Genomic DNA, 13,153 nt, shown 5'->3' with positions numbered 1-13,153 from the left:
CTCTCTCTCGTCTTTCAGCTTGCGAAGCACATGACTTTCAACGACCAATTCAAGCACGACAATACGAGAGAAGAGGATTCTATGATCCGAGCGCTGGGATCGGGAATCACATTCATGATCAGGGACAAGGAGTCGTGAAAGAGGTCCATGTGCGGCCATGATGCGAAACAAGTCTGTGTCGGCGTCGCTGCAGAAGACGTACGACGAGTGCTATCTGGTTTGCTCCACGGCCGTGTATTTTGAGAGCCAGGTATGCTCTTTACTCTCGTGTGACTCTATTTAATAACTCCTTTGATTATTTATTATGGGGAATGGTGTTATTAATATGTGCTGTCCAACCTAGGGAAACGAAGCTGAGGCCCTCCGATCGTGGCGCACCGCACTCGACCAGATCTACTACCACAATGCCTACCGTGTGCCCGCGAACTACGTCCCCAAATCCGAGACGGACAAGGCCCTGAAAGACAGCCTGCGTGACATGGAGATGCAGTGCAAAGAACGGGTTGATCTGTTGGAAGCACTGCGAGCCTCGCGATTAGAGAAGGCTACTACGGAGATGTCCATGGAACCAAGCAACGGGAAGATCCAGAAACAAACGCCTAGAAAATCTTCTGACACAAACCGCGAGAACAATGAAAGGGGATTTATTGGCGGTGGATCGATTCCTGCTATAAACTATGCCGGCATCTCTAAACCCCCCCCGCTACCCCAGAGACCAGGTTTGACCGCGAAACATAGTTCGGAGATTGCGGTTGTAGGAAGCAAGTCGCCTAGTTACCCAAATTATATGTCTCCGAGAGAAGGAATGGGGAGCTCGTCGGGGATGTTGGCGCCACCTACGAAGAAACCGTCGAGGAGTCCCAGCCCTGATAGGTCGAGGAAGATGTTGCACACGCTGAGATCATCTGACCGACCAGGGAAGAAGCCCAGCCCTAAACGGTCTACGACCTCAGGATCACGGATAGAAAATACTGTTACGAACAAAGCGGCTACTTTAGCATGGCAAGCATTAGGGAAAGGTAACAAAGACAAAGTTGGACGGAGCTTGGACAAGGATGTTAATACTAGCTCTGCCACGCTCCCGGATCTGAGTCGGAAAGATAGTATAGGTGATCCTGCCTTAGGAAGAACGGGATCGAACAATGTCCGTTATGATAGCAAGACACGAAGTTTGGTCCCTGATCACCGGAAACCCCCCAGCCCGAAAGACTTATTAACCGGGGATCCCGAACTATTTAGAGCTACACGCCGTTCAAATGGATATCCATTTCCACCCACAGATCCAGGACAGCCTGGTGCTGTTTCTGGGTCAATGCTCAAGCCTTCTGCTGTTCATGATCTTATTGATCTTGAGCCTCCTTCTGCCCCTGAGTCTAGCGCCCCACGACGTAGAAGAACCCCGCCTGCTCCACCAACCCGTCCAAAACCACCTCCAAAGCTTGAGGCCGTTCACTATCCTGCATATCTTGAAGAATATCCGGAAACGACAGCTAAGAGGACTAAGGCTGAAGGTGAAATGCTTCGGAACGCTGCAGCGAAAGAAGCTACCCAGAACAGAAGTCCTCCTACAGCGTCTAGGAAGCTGGTACCTCCCGCCGCTCCGCCGTCTAGACTCCGTGATCGTCGAGAGGAATCTCGACCTACAGAACGAACAGGTGCCAAGAAAGTGAAGAAAGAAGATGCATCCTCTTACAGTATGGATGATGATACAGTTAGTAGCAGTGATAAGGCATCAGGAACCGAAAAGAAGCGCAGGCAAAAGCAGAGAGAGAGCCCTATCCTCGAGGATCCCGTAACACCAACTTCAGACGACGATTCAGACGAGGAAGAATCGGATCATGGGAACCGCGCTTGGGAAGAAAAGGTCGCATACTTAATGAAGAATCTGCCGAAAGGGGTGGATCCAACCGCCGCGAAACAGATTTTCAATGAGATTGTAGTCCATGGAGATGAAGTGCATTGGGATGATGTTGCAGGATTAGATATTGCGAAGAATGCATTGAAAGAGGCTGTTGTGTACCCCTTCCTCCGCCCAGATCTCTTTATGGGTCTGCGCGAACCAGCTCGTGGTATGCTCCTATTTGGGCCCCCAGGAACAGGCAAGACGATGCTCGCTAGGGCTGTGGCTACAGAGTCTAAATCGACATTCTTCTCTATATCTGCAAGCAGTCTCACAAGCAAGTATCTAGGCGAATCCGAGAAACTCGTCCGCGCCCTCTTCACACTAGCCAAATCCCTAGCGCCAAGTATCATTTTCGTTGACGAAATCGACTCCCTCCTCTCCTCGCGCTCTGGAAGTGGAGAGCATGAAGCAACAAGACGTATCAAGACGGAATTCCTCATCCAGTGGAGCGACCTGCAGCGAGCAGCAGCCGGCCGAGAGCAGACCGAAAAGGAAAAGGAGAAGGGTGATCCCAGTCGGGTCCTTGTCCTTGCGGCGACAAATTTACCGTGGGCTATTGATGAGGCTGCGAGGAGAAGATTTGTCCGAAGACAATATATCCCCTTGCCTGAGGGCGAGACTAGGGCGACGCAGTTGAGGACTTTGCTGGGTCACCAGAAACACAGTCTTAATGCCGATGATATCCAGACGTTGGTGGAGCTAACTGATGGTTCGTATCCTCTCACACTTAACCCTACTTCATCTCAATCTTAAATCACTTTACTGACAAGGTATTCTACTTTACAGGCTTCTCCGGCTCCGATATCACGGCTCTGGCAAAAGATGCAGCAATGGGTCCTCTTCGCTCGCTGGGTGAAGCTCTCCTTCATATGTCCATGGATCAGATTCGTCCTATTCAATTCAAGGACTTTCAGGCTAGTCTAATTAACATTCGGCCAAGTGTTAGTAAGCAGGGTCTGAAGCAGTTCGAGGATTGGGCGAAGGAGTTTGGTGAGCGTGGGGGTTAGTGGTGTGTCCTGGTGTGTCCTGGTGATTGGACTTTTATGACGGCATGTATTTTAGATGGGATGGGATGGGTTGCGTGGTGGGGTATGGAACTGGGACTGGGGCATTAAATGGAGAACCACGGCGCATGATAGACGTGGTCCTGATTGCATACTTGACGGATGGGAAAGACTTGATATGATGCCGTTATGGGAATGTTTATAGGGAAGCCAAACGGATATGCATATTATAAAAGGAAATTTTATAACTCGACGGATCCAGTTGCATAAGATGAGGTCCTGGGGTTGATTGGTAGCGTGGTGACTGGTGCCATTAGTGTGTCGATACGATTTTGGTAATCTAACGTTCTGGGTAATCCAAATCCAGAAACTTTCCTCTTGACTTTCTATCACCTCCCATGCAGCGGCCTTCCTCTCCGAGAATTTTTACAGCAGTTTATCACCCATTACCTATCTATATATCAGCAGTAGAGTTGAAATACAACCACATTTGGCCATCTATACAGACCGATAAGAGACACGAAGAAACCCCAAGTATGACAACATAGCTTGTACAGGGCCGTATATATGCATGCGCTTACAATGCCTTCTATATCTGCCATATAATACAACGATCCCCACGCTCCAAATAACGCCATTTTGTACACATGGGTATTGCCCCTTGGGTACATTCCCTGCTACACTCCATCTCCCGGTTTAGATATCGATCGTCCCCCCCCCCCCTTGATGGCTAGTAGTAGAGCACTTTCATGGTGCCTCTGTGCCCAACCCCTAGCCATCCCCTATCATCCGCACTCTTCTCTATCCCATTTGCTAAAAGCTCATGACTTGGCCGAATTCGGCTTTGCGGGTGATTCGTCCACCCGTGGAGCCTTCCTCCTCTCCTCCTTCGCAGCCCTCTTCCTCTCCCTTTCCGCCATTCGCTCCTCCTCACTCGGCACAGGCGGACGCGCCTCAATCGGCTCCCCAAATGGCGCGATGATGTTCCGCACTACGTGGTGCACTCTCTTGCTTACGCGCCAGCCGGGCGAGATGCTTATTATATCGCCGGTTCGCAGGGAGGATGCTGGATCGTGGACTAGGACATGTTGCTTATGGTTGAAATCCTATTCAGGAAGCAAAGAGGTGTGAGTAATTGAGAAGTTGGGGGTAGGGCGGATGGGGCAGGATAAGTACCTTCCGGATGTGATTATTCCATTTTTGTACCCCGATGCGTGCTCGCACCGTTTTGTTCATCAGCCCGGAGGAGACGACTACGGCATTTATTTGCCGCTGGGCGGAGGCCGCGAGCTTTTGGACTTGTTTTGACATATTGGGCTGCGATTGAGGAGGGAGGTCGTCGCGGTTGAGCTGATTGATTGAGCTTGGGGATATTTTTTGGTAGACGTCGGTGTTTTGTTTTTCCGGTCCGGGAGGAGACGACGTCCGCCGATACTTCGTAAATCATCATAAGACTAGAGGTACTTCGTACAATTACCACGAAATAGCTCTCACTTCGGTCTTTCCCGGCCTGCCGGCAGAACGTTGCTGCACGCTCTCTCTACAAGGTATATATATAAAAATAAACAAAAAGCACATACCGACAACCTAGTTCTTTAAGACACTCCCCACAAGTGTCACACGACACTCATATCGAAGAGAAATATAACTAGGTCTAGCGACACCTACGAAATGGCAGAGATTAGTTGGCTGTGGGCAACGAACTCTTTTGCTATTTTTATCCTTTTCCTGGCATTTTTACCATGTCTCCTGATTGTTTTCTTTTTTTGGCCCCTTATAGAGCTTCCTCGCTACTACAATGTTTTCCAACCTTTCACTTAAACTCCAAAACCACATTGCAGTTCGGCTGGCCTCGAATACCCCTGATGCTAGGCCCCTTGACTTCTTACAACTCTTCTTACTGCACAAAAATCTCGTTAATTGGCTAGAACTAGAATACACAGCTTTATCTAACAGTTATGAGCCCGAGCACTGGTATATCTCTGGCCATAGTGGCCCGGTAGATTTGAAACTCTTGCGTTGATCGTGACCAGTTAGTTAGTACGCCTCCGGCTTCTTCAGCTCCTCCATTTAGCCCCGGCCTGTCTACTAGGGTAGTCTAGCACGAGTGGTATAGGACTGTCAAAAATGCCACTAAGAGTACTAAGATCCTTTTGTACGTGGATTTAGACATCCTACCAAGGGATCACTAAATGTCAGAGGAGCTGGAAAGAGCCGTATGGCCAAGTCCCAAGTTTACGTTTCTTTGGTAATCGACAACCTTAGGGAGGACCGAGAAACCCGAAAAGCCCTCACTCAATCATTTTCTGTTCCAGTGACCCTTCCCATACTTCGAAAGCTCCTTGGGGGTTTGGTCGAATAATCCAGATCGCGTGCACTTACCTAGGAAGGGATCCATTCTCGTCGTGATGTACTACCACGTAACCTGCCCACCAACCCATATTCCTCACCCCCTCTGAAACAACTGCAAAATCTCTTTCTGCCCAGTCACAGCCGCAACATCCAACGCTGTCAGCCCCTGACTATCCTCAGCCAACGGATCCACATCCTTGACAAAGAACTCAAACAACCGCCTATCGTGCCTATCTTTCTCATGATAACTCATGGCTCTTTTCGCGATTATATGCAGCACCGTCTCGCCGACCTTATTCCTGGCTGTAATATCCAAGTCCTGGGCGTCAAAGAGCTCGGAGAAGCTCTCGAGATGACAGCAGGAGTGTTCTGGCTTGCTGTAGCCGTGATTGAATGAGCTGGAAAGATAGGCGAAGAGAGGTGGGGAGCCGGTGCCGTCACGGACGTTGATTGAGCTTCTGAGGTCTAGATATCTGCTCCAGAGCTTCAGTGCATTCTCGGTGTAGCTGTCTGCATGCTTTTGTCGAGGGTGTTGGCCTCGTTGCGGTCGATAATGTCGTAGATACTGCGAGGCGATGTGGTGCAGAGTAGTAGCCCCGGTTGGGTCTGGCTCAAGGATGTCGGCGCCCAAGTCCAATAGTCTCAAACAGACTTCTGGGAGTAGAACACGGAGGGCGATATGGAATGGCGTGTAACCTTCATTATCCTTGCGTTTTAGCATCTCCTTGCATGTTTCGGGCACCTTCTCTAGGACCTGCATGACCGTGTCTTGCTCCATATCAGGATTGTCCAGAAGATGGTGCAGGGCATTTCTCCCGTCATTGCTTATAGCCATGATATCTGCCCCATACTCTAGGAGTCTTATAACCGGAGGAGCCTCCTGGGCAAACCAGCGTTTATGATCATATCCCTCAGTCCAGTTACATGCCGCCAAAAGAATGGTTCTCCCAAGCTGATCCCGAGCTTCGAAGTTGAGCTTATCATGGCAGTCCAGATATGCACATACGGTTTCATATTTTCCGTGCTCGAATATGTAGTGAATCAATGTCTCTCTATTGTTAAGAGGTGCATACATGTCCGCCCCTCTATCAATGAGAAGTTTAATCAGAGGTATCGAGTCGGGCATATGACGGTTCAGACTAAGGGCGAAGGAGGCACAGAAAAGGGCTGTCCGGGCTTGATCTGTGATTGAAGGTGAGATGGTGATGGAATCTGTGATAGCGTTCACATCGCCACCAGAATCCAAAATGGCAGTCAATACCTTGACATTCTGTTCCATTATGGCATTGAATATCGGCGATGTTTTTCCAGCGGACAAATTTGCTCCAGCTCGCAGAAGGGATCTTGTGATATCTACAGAAGACACAGCTTCGTGAAGAGGCGCTAGCCCATTTTTGGCAACGATATTGGGGTCAGCGCCTAGGCTTAGAAGCAGATCAACGCACTGTGGTCTCCAAAAGCCTTCGTAGCTTCCCATGTTGTGTTCAGTAATCCTATAGGCAAGTATGGGTCAGTCTATCTGTTCTGAGTAATGAAGGGAGTTCAAGTGAGCAGAGCTAATTCACGCTTCGTCGATAATCGACAACATGTCAGCTACCCGTGGATCGGCACGGGAGAGTTGAGTAGACTGCGCTCTCAAAATAGAAAGAAGGAATCCTACAAACACGTACCCCGCAGCGGCAATGTAGAGAGGCGTCTGTCCTTTCTCGTTTGTGGCATTGATATCTGCCCCGTTCTCAACGAGATACCGGATACCGTCAAGCTGCCAGAATGAATCCGCTGATGCCAGCCAATGAAGTGCCGTAGATTCGATATCGCCGTACTTAGATTCGTAGCTTGAGTACCGATACTGATGTTCTCGGGATCGAGCATTGACATCGACATTACACTTTTCGACTAGTAATTTCAGCATTTTGATATTAGGAGAACGCCTCTGGCATGCCGTATGTAATATCGGCGAAATGTCTTCTTTTCCCGGCTTGTGAAATTTGGAATCCTCCTGCGCAGCACTGCCATCACTCTCCGGAGGCTGAAGGCTGGGAGAGCTATCATAGAACAAAACCTTATGGCTCAACCGCTGGACGACCTCGGTGAGTCCATATTTAGCAGCAGAATGCAATACCGGGCCCTCGTCGTAAAATGGCTCCGCTATATTTACAATGCCGTCAGCTACATGTCCAATATGATAGGTTGTCCGATGAAAACGGCCACTCTATGCAAATGCCTTCGAGGACTGTGTTTACGTTTTGTCGGTGATCAACAAAATATAAAGCCTGAGCAACTTCAACCTTGAAGTTGCTAAAAGTAGAGGGGAAAAGAGTATCGAGAACAGATCCGGACTTTATTCGACATTTGACCAAGAAAATTGGCAAAAGACTCACCTTTATCAAATAGCGTATCCTTAGCCGTCTCGTGATATGTGACAATGAAGTCGATATCAGGCGAGGCTAGGCGGGTGAGATATTTCGAAGGCGTCCGCACAATCTGCTTTATGGCAGGATCGGAAAGATCGTGATCTATGACACTACAGATGACCGTCGGGTTAGCCTACCCATTTAGGTAGAATAGTATAGTAGAAGTAAGCAGAACCCGATTTACGTTTTGCCAATGATCGACAAAACGTAAACTAGGTATGAACTGACGGGGCGGAGTTTAATGCGTAGAGAGCCTAGTCTCACTACCAAACCAAGGGAAAGAAAATTTGCCAACACCTACCTCGGGATCCGTCTCAATGCTAACTCAATCTCCAATTTGGGATTCGCTGCCTCCAACTGCTGGCATTTTATGTCGGGATGGGCAAATCGGAGAGCTGATAGCATTTCGCGACAGTCAAACAACAATGACAAATCTAATGGCGTCCGGCCGTTCTTGTCAAGTTCGTTAATGTCGGCCCCAGCCGCGAGCAGCTCCTTTACAATAACACCAATTCTCGAAGAATCCTGATCAGAAAGGCGCGGCCCGGTAAGATAATTGGACCTATACCAAGCTGGCTGGCTGCTCGATAAACCAGGCCTGTATTGATCGGAGGAGGAATACCCATAAACATCGCTAGAGTGCTCTTGGAGTAACGAAAGAGACTGTTCCAAGGAATACTCTGCACAGGCGTGAAGTGGTGTTCTGCCTTTGAAGTCCTTGCAATTGATGTTAGCTCCGGATTTCAGCAAGCAGTATACCGATTCGGGTTGTCCTGATGTGCAGGCATCGTGAAGAGCTGTACGTCCGGAGGAGTCTTGTTGGTCTATGACTTGTTGTCCAAGTTTAGAGGCCAAGAGGTAAACGACGCCGGTTTTCCGGGCCCGACAGGCGAGCTGTAGAACGGTTCTGTTCTCTTTACTCAAAATGCTGGGATCAGCTCCGGCGGCAAGGATTTGAGAGACTTCGACTTCTGATCGTAAGGCAGCCACTGTAAGGAGAAATCTTAGCATTACTAGAACGAATGACAGAGGGCTTGGAATGTCACTTACAGTGAAGTATGGTCAGCCCTTCATTATCTTGAGCATTGATATCGAAGTCGGCCCTCCAGTGGAAAAGCTCTAGCAATGGCACGCGCCTTCGCTCGTTGGTGGGCGATCTGATACGGTTTCCCTTAATATGGATGTGTGCTGCAGTCGATCCAGCCTTATTTCTTGCGTCGAGCGGTATCCCCAATTCCAGCAGCTGCTCCACAAACTGAACACTGTTGCGTGTGCCATCATAATTATGAATCCAAGCATGTACAAGAGTATTTCCTTCCAGATCCACTTTCTTGGGGTCCAAACCTAACCGAACTAGCTTTTCAAGTCTCTCAACTGAAGGATAATCGTGTTGGACCCAGTGGTGTAGAATGCCTTGTCCCCGATTGTCCTCAACATCAACCTTGGCGCCATAATCAAGAAGGAGCTGGAAAAGCATTGGTGATCGTGTGTTCGTAAGTAAAGGAGTTGCACCAGACTTGTTCCGAAACTCTAAAGAGACACCTGCCGAAACAAGTACTTGGAGAAGCGCATCCATCTCCTCATTTGACCGAGAATTAAGAAGGGATAGGCAGCGCTGGCGAGCCTCACGGTCTGGGCACGACTGAATCAGTGTTTTTACTGTTTGCAGGCTGCAGCTTGACTTAGGCACGGCCAATTCGAGGGGCGTACGTCCCATTTCATTCTTAGCATCGGCTTGGACTCCTCTTGCCAGTAGCTTACTTACCACCTTATCGACGACTCCAGGTCTAAGCGTGGGGTAATGTCTACTTCCCAATGACAGATGCAGAGCATTGTTGCCACACTTGTCTCGCACGTGAATATCAGCTCCATGCTCCAGCAATAAGTCAAATACATCCAAATCTTGGTCACCCTCCAGCAGCCGCTGGAGGATAGTTCTCGCGGCACTCGCTCCTTGGGGTCCTGTAGCATCGCCAGCAGCTGAGATGTCGGAACCGGCTTCCAAGAAGCATTTAATTGCCGGCAGGTAAGAGTAGCCGGTTCTGGAATTACCAGATGCCGTGTTTAGCAACAGTAGTAAGGGGGTCTCGTCGCATCTGGCCTTCGCTTCTAGATCAGCCCCAGCTTTCACGAGCGAGTCGAAAATCAACTGATAATCGGCGCAAGGCGACCGCCATGATATCGCGAGGCTGTGTAGGGGCGTTTTACGGTCCCCCTTTTGCACCCTGTTCCAGCGGTGAAACATCAACGGCTGCCACTCCGAGGCAAGGTTAGGATCCGCTCCCTGGGCCAGCAACAAGTCGACGCACTTCGCACTCGGGTGATTGGTAGCCAGATAGAGGGCAGTTGCACCTTCAAATATAGCATTAGGTGAAACGCTTGAGTTCTGTAAAACGGCACGCGTAGCCTCGACCTTTCCGTAGCGACAGCAGGAACACAAGATCTCTTCTAGGGTTTCGGGTTTGACGAACGGTAAGATTTCTAGGATGGACTCTGTATGGCCAAGAAAACACAAGTACTCCACGGACGTCTCTCCTTTTGTAGTTGTTTCGCCACTTTTAATCCTTCCTCGGTGGTTCTCCTGCGTTTTGGGGGTAAGTGGGTCCACACCTGCTTGTAGGAGTAATCGCACAATGCCCGCATGGTTGTTCTTCGCAGCTAGATGCAATGGTTTGAGGCCCTTAAAGTCTGCCGGATCAGGGATCGCTCCGTGTTGTAGCAGTAGTGAAACAACTTTCGTATGCCCTTTTTCGGCTGCCCAATGCAGCGGCGTGCGTTCATTTAAGTCGGGTGATTCTACTCGTTGCCCGCTTTTGATGAGAGACGAGGCGTATTTCGTCATTCCAGCATAGGCAGCGACGTGCAGACGAGAAGGAATTTGGGCCTCGGTCACAGGATACTTTGCGTGCCACTCAAGTATCAGCCATCTTTGGAAGGCTGTGTTGATGCCATCCATAAATCGCGAGACTAAGTCAAAGAACTCCGTTTCTTCAATATCGTAATGACCAGCATGCCAAGTCCACTTCCTGACGGCGTATTCAAGAAATGGATATTGTAGTCGAGCTTGCCGATATTCATAGGGGTCCTTTTGAACAGGGGCTCGTGGGCAAGGCCAATCTCCATGGTCGCATAAAGCGTCACACATCTGTACAAACTCAGCTTTGGCATCCTTGGGTACCAAACATCCAGACTGCAGGTATGTAACACATGTCTCTGCCATCTTCCTATGAATCGCATTGGGGTCTAATACGGGAAATTGGACTCCTTGTTCTGACACTTGTCGGTCATGGTCGAGAAGAAACTCAGTAAATGAATGATGGATGACTTGTATCGTCCCATCCTCAAGAATCTCCAGAAGTGGGGCGCAAGCTGTTCTCGTCACTTGTTTCGGGTTCCATTTAGGCAATGAAGCCAAGTACAGACCAGGAATTGAAGGCATGAACACAACATTTAGAGCATCTGCGAGCTCATTCAGCCTCAGGGGCCTCGATGAATGAGTAACGCATTCGAGCAGAAAGACTTGAATCTTGGTTCCAATTCCCGGATGGCCCGAGACTTCAAGGAGTTGAGATTGCTTGAGCAACATGCTGTTATACATTTCTTCAAGGCCCACAGGCAGAGTAACCGCCAGATTCTGGACGTCCATTTGCTGCTTCGATGCCAATTTAGGAACGATTTGGTCCAGGAGAAGTCGCGCGTAGAGGAAAAGCCCACTAGACTTTGTCGAAATTGTCGATGCTAAGGAGCCTATGAGCTCCTCATAATCTGGACCCGGAAGAGCAGTTCGTAGACGATGCGAGACAAATACTGTGATGTCTTTTCCAACCGCATCACTTTCCAAGCTAATGTGCACAATAGCGGTATCTCTCAGGCTGCTTTGCAAGTACTCTTTTGGCCGACTTGTCATCAGAAGCTTCACGGATCCTGGTCTGAATCCTGCTAGGCTATTAAGGCGTTGAAGGAAAATGTTGTCCAGCTCCATCTCGTCAAGCGCATCCACAACGCAGTACGCCTTTTGGACCGACGATAGTCCCGCTAATAGATACTCCCATAGCTGCTCGTCGGAGACATTCTCTAGCTTATTGCTTGATAGCGGCTGCAATATCGCCTGCAGTCTCGGGCTATAAGGCAGCAACTGAGAAAGCCAGTCTCGGACAAGACACTGTGAAGTTCGATTCGCCGCAATGATGTACCGGAAGAAAAAGTAAAGGACCGGAGTCTCATTAACTCTTTTCAGGTGGTCAACCATCGACGCTGCAAGCACCGACTTTCCGGCTCCCGGAACTCCTTTAATCCAAAGGCTACCGTGGTTCTCGGAGGTCTGCCATTGCTCAAATTTTGAGGTGTCACAGATCCAGTGACCGGTACCTGGAGCCTGCGAGGCCAGATGGCGGCGAAACTCGCTGGAGTCGGCTGTGTGGTTGGTGGGCTCAAGCCATTTCTGTATTTTTGCGAGGTCTTCTGGGTTGAGATTCGCCTCGTGGCGGTCGATCAACTCGAAGTCGTCAGACTCGGGGCGGTTGAACGCCATGTTGATCGCAGATATACTATTAACTATCGACGCGTCTGCAGCGATGTACCGTGGCATTCAAGCACTCTTGAACCCTACTTCTGGCCGCCTTGAAGAGATGCTGTTGGTAATTTTCTGATGGTTTGAATGCATAGTACTTATGGAAAGATTAGGTATTCGGAGGGAGAAAAGATAAAAGAGTGTCAAGGCACCAATTCGCGTAAATGCGGCGAAGCGATGCTGATGCCTACGACGATTGAGTCAGATTGTTTTAATGAAGGAAATGATTGCCAGCATAGTAAATGATAGTCAAGGGAACCTAGTCCTATTTATGATTTTTAGATATAGCGGCATAGATTCTGAATAGGTAGAGTCAAACAGGCAACATCACGTGAATGTCACGTGTGACTTATATGAGTTGTTAGAATGTGGATTAGTCTGTTTAATCAGGTTTGGTGTAAGCACGTTTATATAACTGCTCACGGGGTCTCTACTGGTGTAGTTAAATTAATCGTCTCTCTATTAGCACTTTAAGTTAGGTTACTACTAGGTACCAGGTAGGTACTTAGTTCATCTAATAGTACTTATAACTGCCGCTTTAGCTTATTCGTTGCTTATAATCCTAACAACTTGAAGGCGGGTGTTTTAGATTAATTAACTGGAATTCTTTACCCCTTACGCTAGACCTCTTTCGTACGACTCATCGTACTACCTGGGTATATATATGAATCTCTTCCTTAACTAGAAATAGAATATACAGCTTGATCACATTTGATATTGGAATCCAGCCTGACGAACTAAATATGCTTGTGGTTTTGATTTCCATTCTATTCTATTTAGTTTAATTTTGATTCGCAATACTCATATGGGAGGTAGTTGAAAGTCAACAGCAGTAGATGCGCATCACTGATTCACCGCGAATCACCAATTGAGTTATAAATAATTTGGCTACAAAAGAAGATGCGGGTTA

General features: G+C 48.7%; 3 protein-coding genes across 3 annotated transcripts; 1 reads left to right on the top strand and 2 right to left on the bottom strand.

Annotated features, from left to right (window-relative positions):
- Positions 1 to 160: 160 nt before the first annotated feature.
- Positions 161 to 2,910, top strand: BP5553_09248 (putative SAP1-member of the AAA-protein family; the record flags this gene model as incomplete). The annotated part of the gene is made up of 3 exons (XM_032017871.1): positions 161 to 250; positions 344 to 2,612; positions 2,690 to 2,910. The coding sequence occupies 3 exons, from the start codon at positions 161 to 163 to the stop codon at positions 2,908 to 2,910; spliced, it is 2,580 nt and encodes an 859-aa protein (XP_031865778.1).
- Positions 2,911 to 3,728: 818 nt separating this feature from the next.
- On the bottom strand, positions 3,729 to 4,218 carry BP5553_09247 (uncharacterized protein; the record flags this gene model as incomplete). The annotated part of the gene is made up of 2 exons (XM_032017870.1): positions 3,729 to 4,013; positions 4,084 to 4,218. 2 exons carry the CDS (start codon positions 4,216 to 4,218, stop codon positions 3,729 to 3,731), a joined length of 420 nt encoding a protein of 139 aa, XP_031865777.1.
- Positions 4,219 to 5,353: 1,135 nt separating this feature from the next.
- BP5553_09246 (Glucanase) lies at positions 5,354 to 12,204 on the bottom strand (the record flags this gene model as incomplete). The annotated part of the gene is made up of 5 exons (XM_032017869.1): positions 5,354 to 6,752; positions 6,930 to 7,407; positions 7,641 to 7,783; positions 7,975 to 8,662; positions 8,724 to 12,204. The coding sequence occupies 5 exons, from the start codon at positions 12,202 to 12,204 to the stop codon at positions 5,354 to 5,356; spliced, it is 6,189 nt and encodes a 2,062-aa protein (XP_031865776.1).
- Positions 12,205 to 13,153: the final 949 nt, after the last annotated feature.

Source organism: Venustampulla echinocandica (assembly GCF_003357145.1).
Source record: "Venustampulla echinocandica strain BP 5553 chromosome Unknown scaffold_10, whole genome shotgun sequence".
In the NCBI taxonomy this organism is placed as follows: domain Eukaryota; kingdom Fungi; phylum Ascomycota; class Leotiomycetes; order Helotiales; family Pleuroascaceae; genus Venustampulla; species Venustampulla echinocandica.
This window is presented reverse-complemented; position numbering and strand designations above follow the sequence as displayed.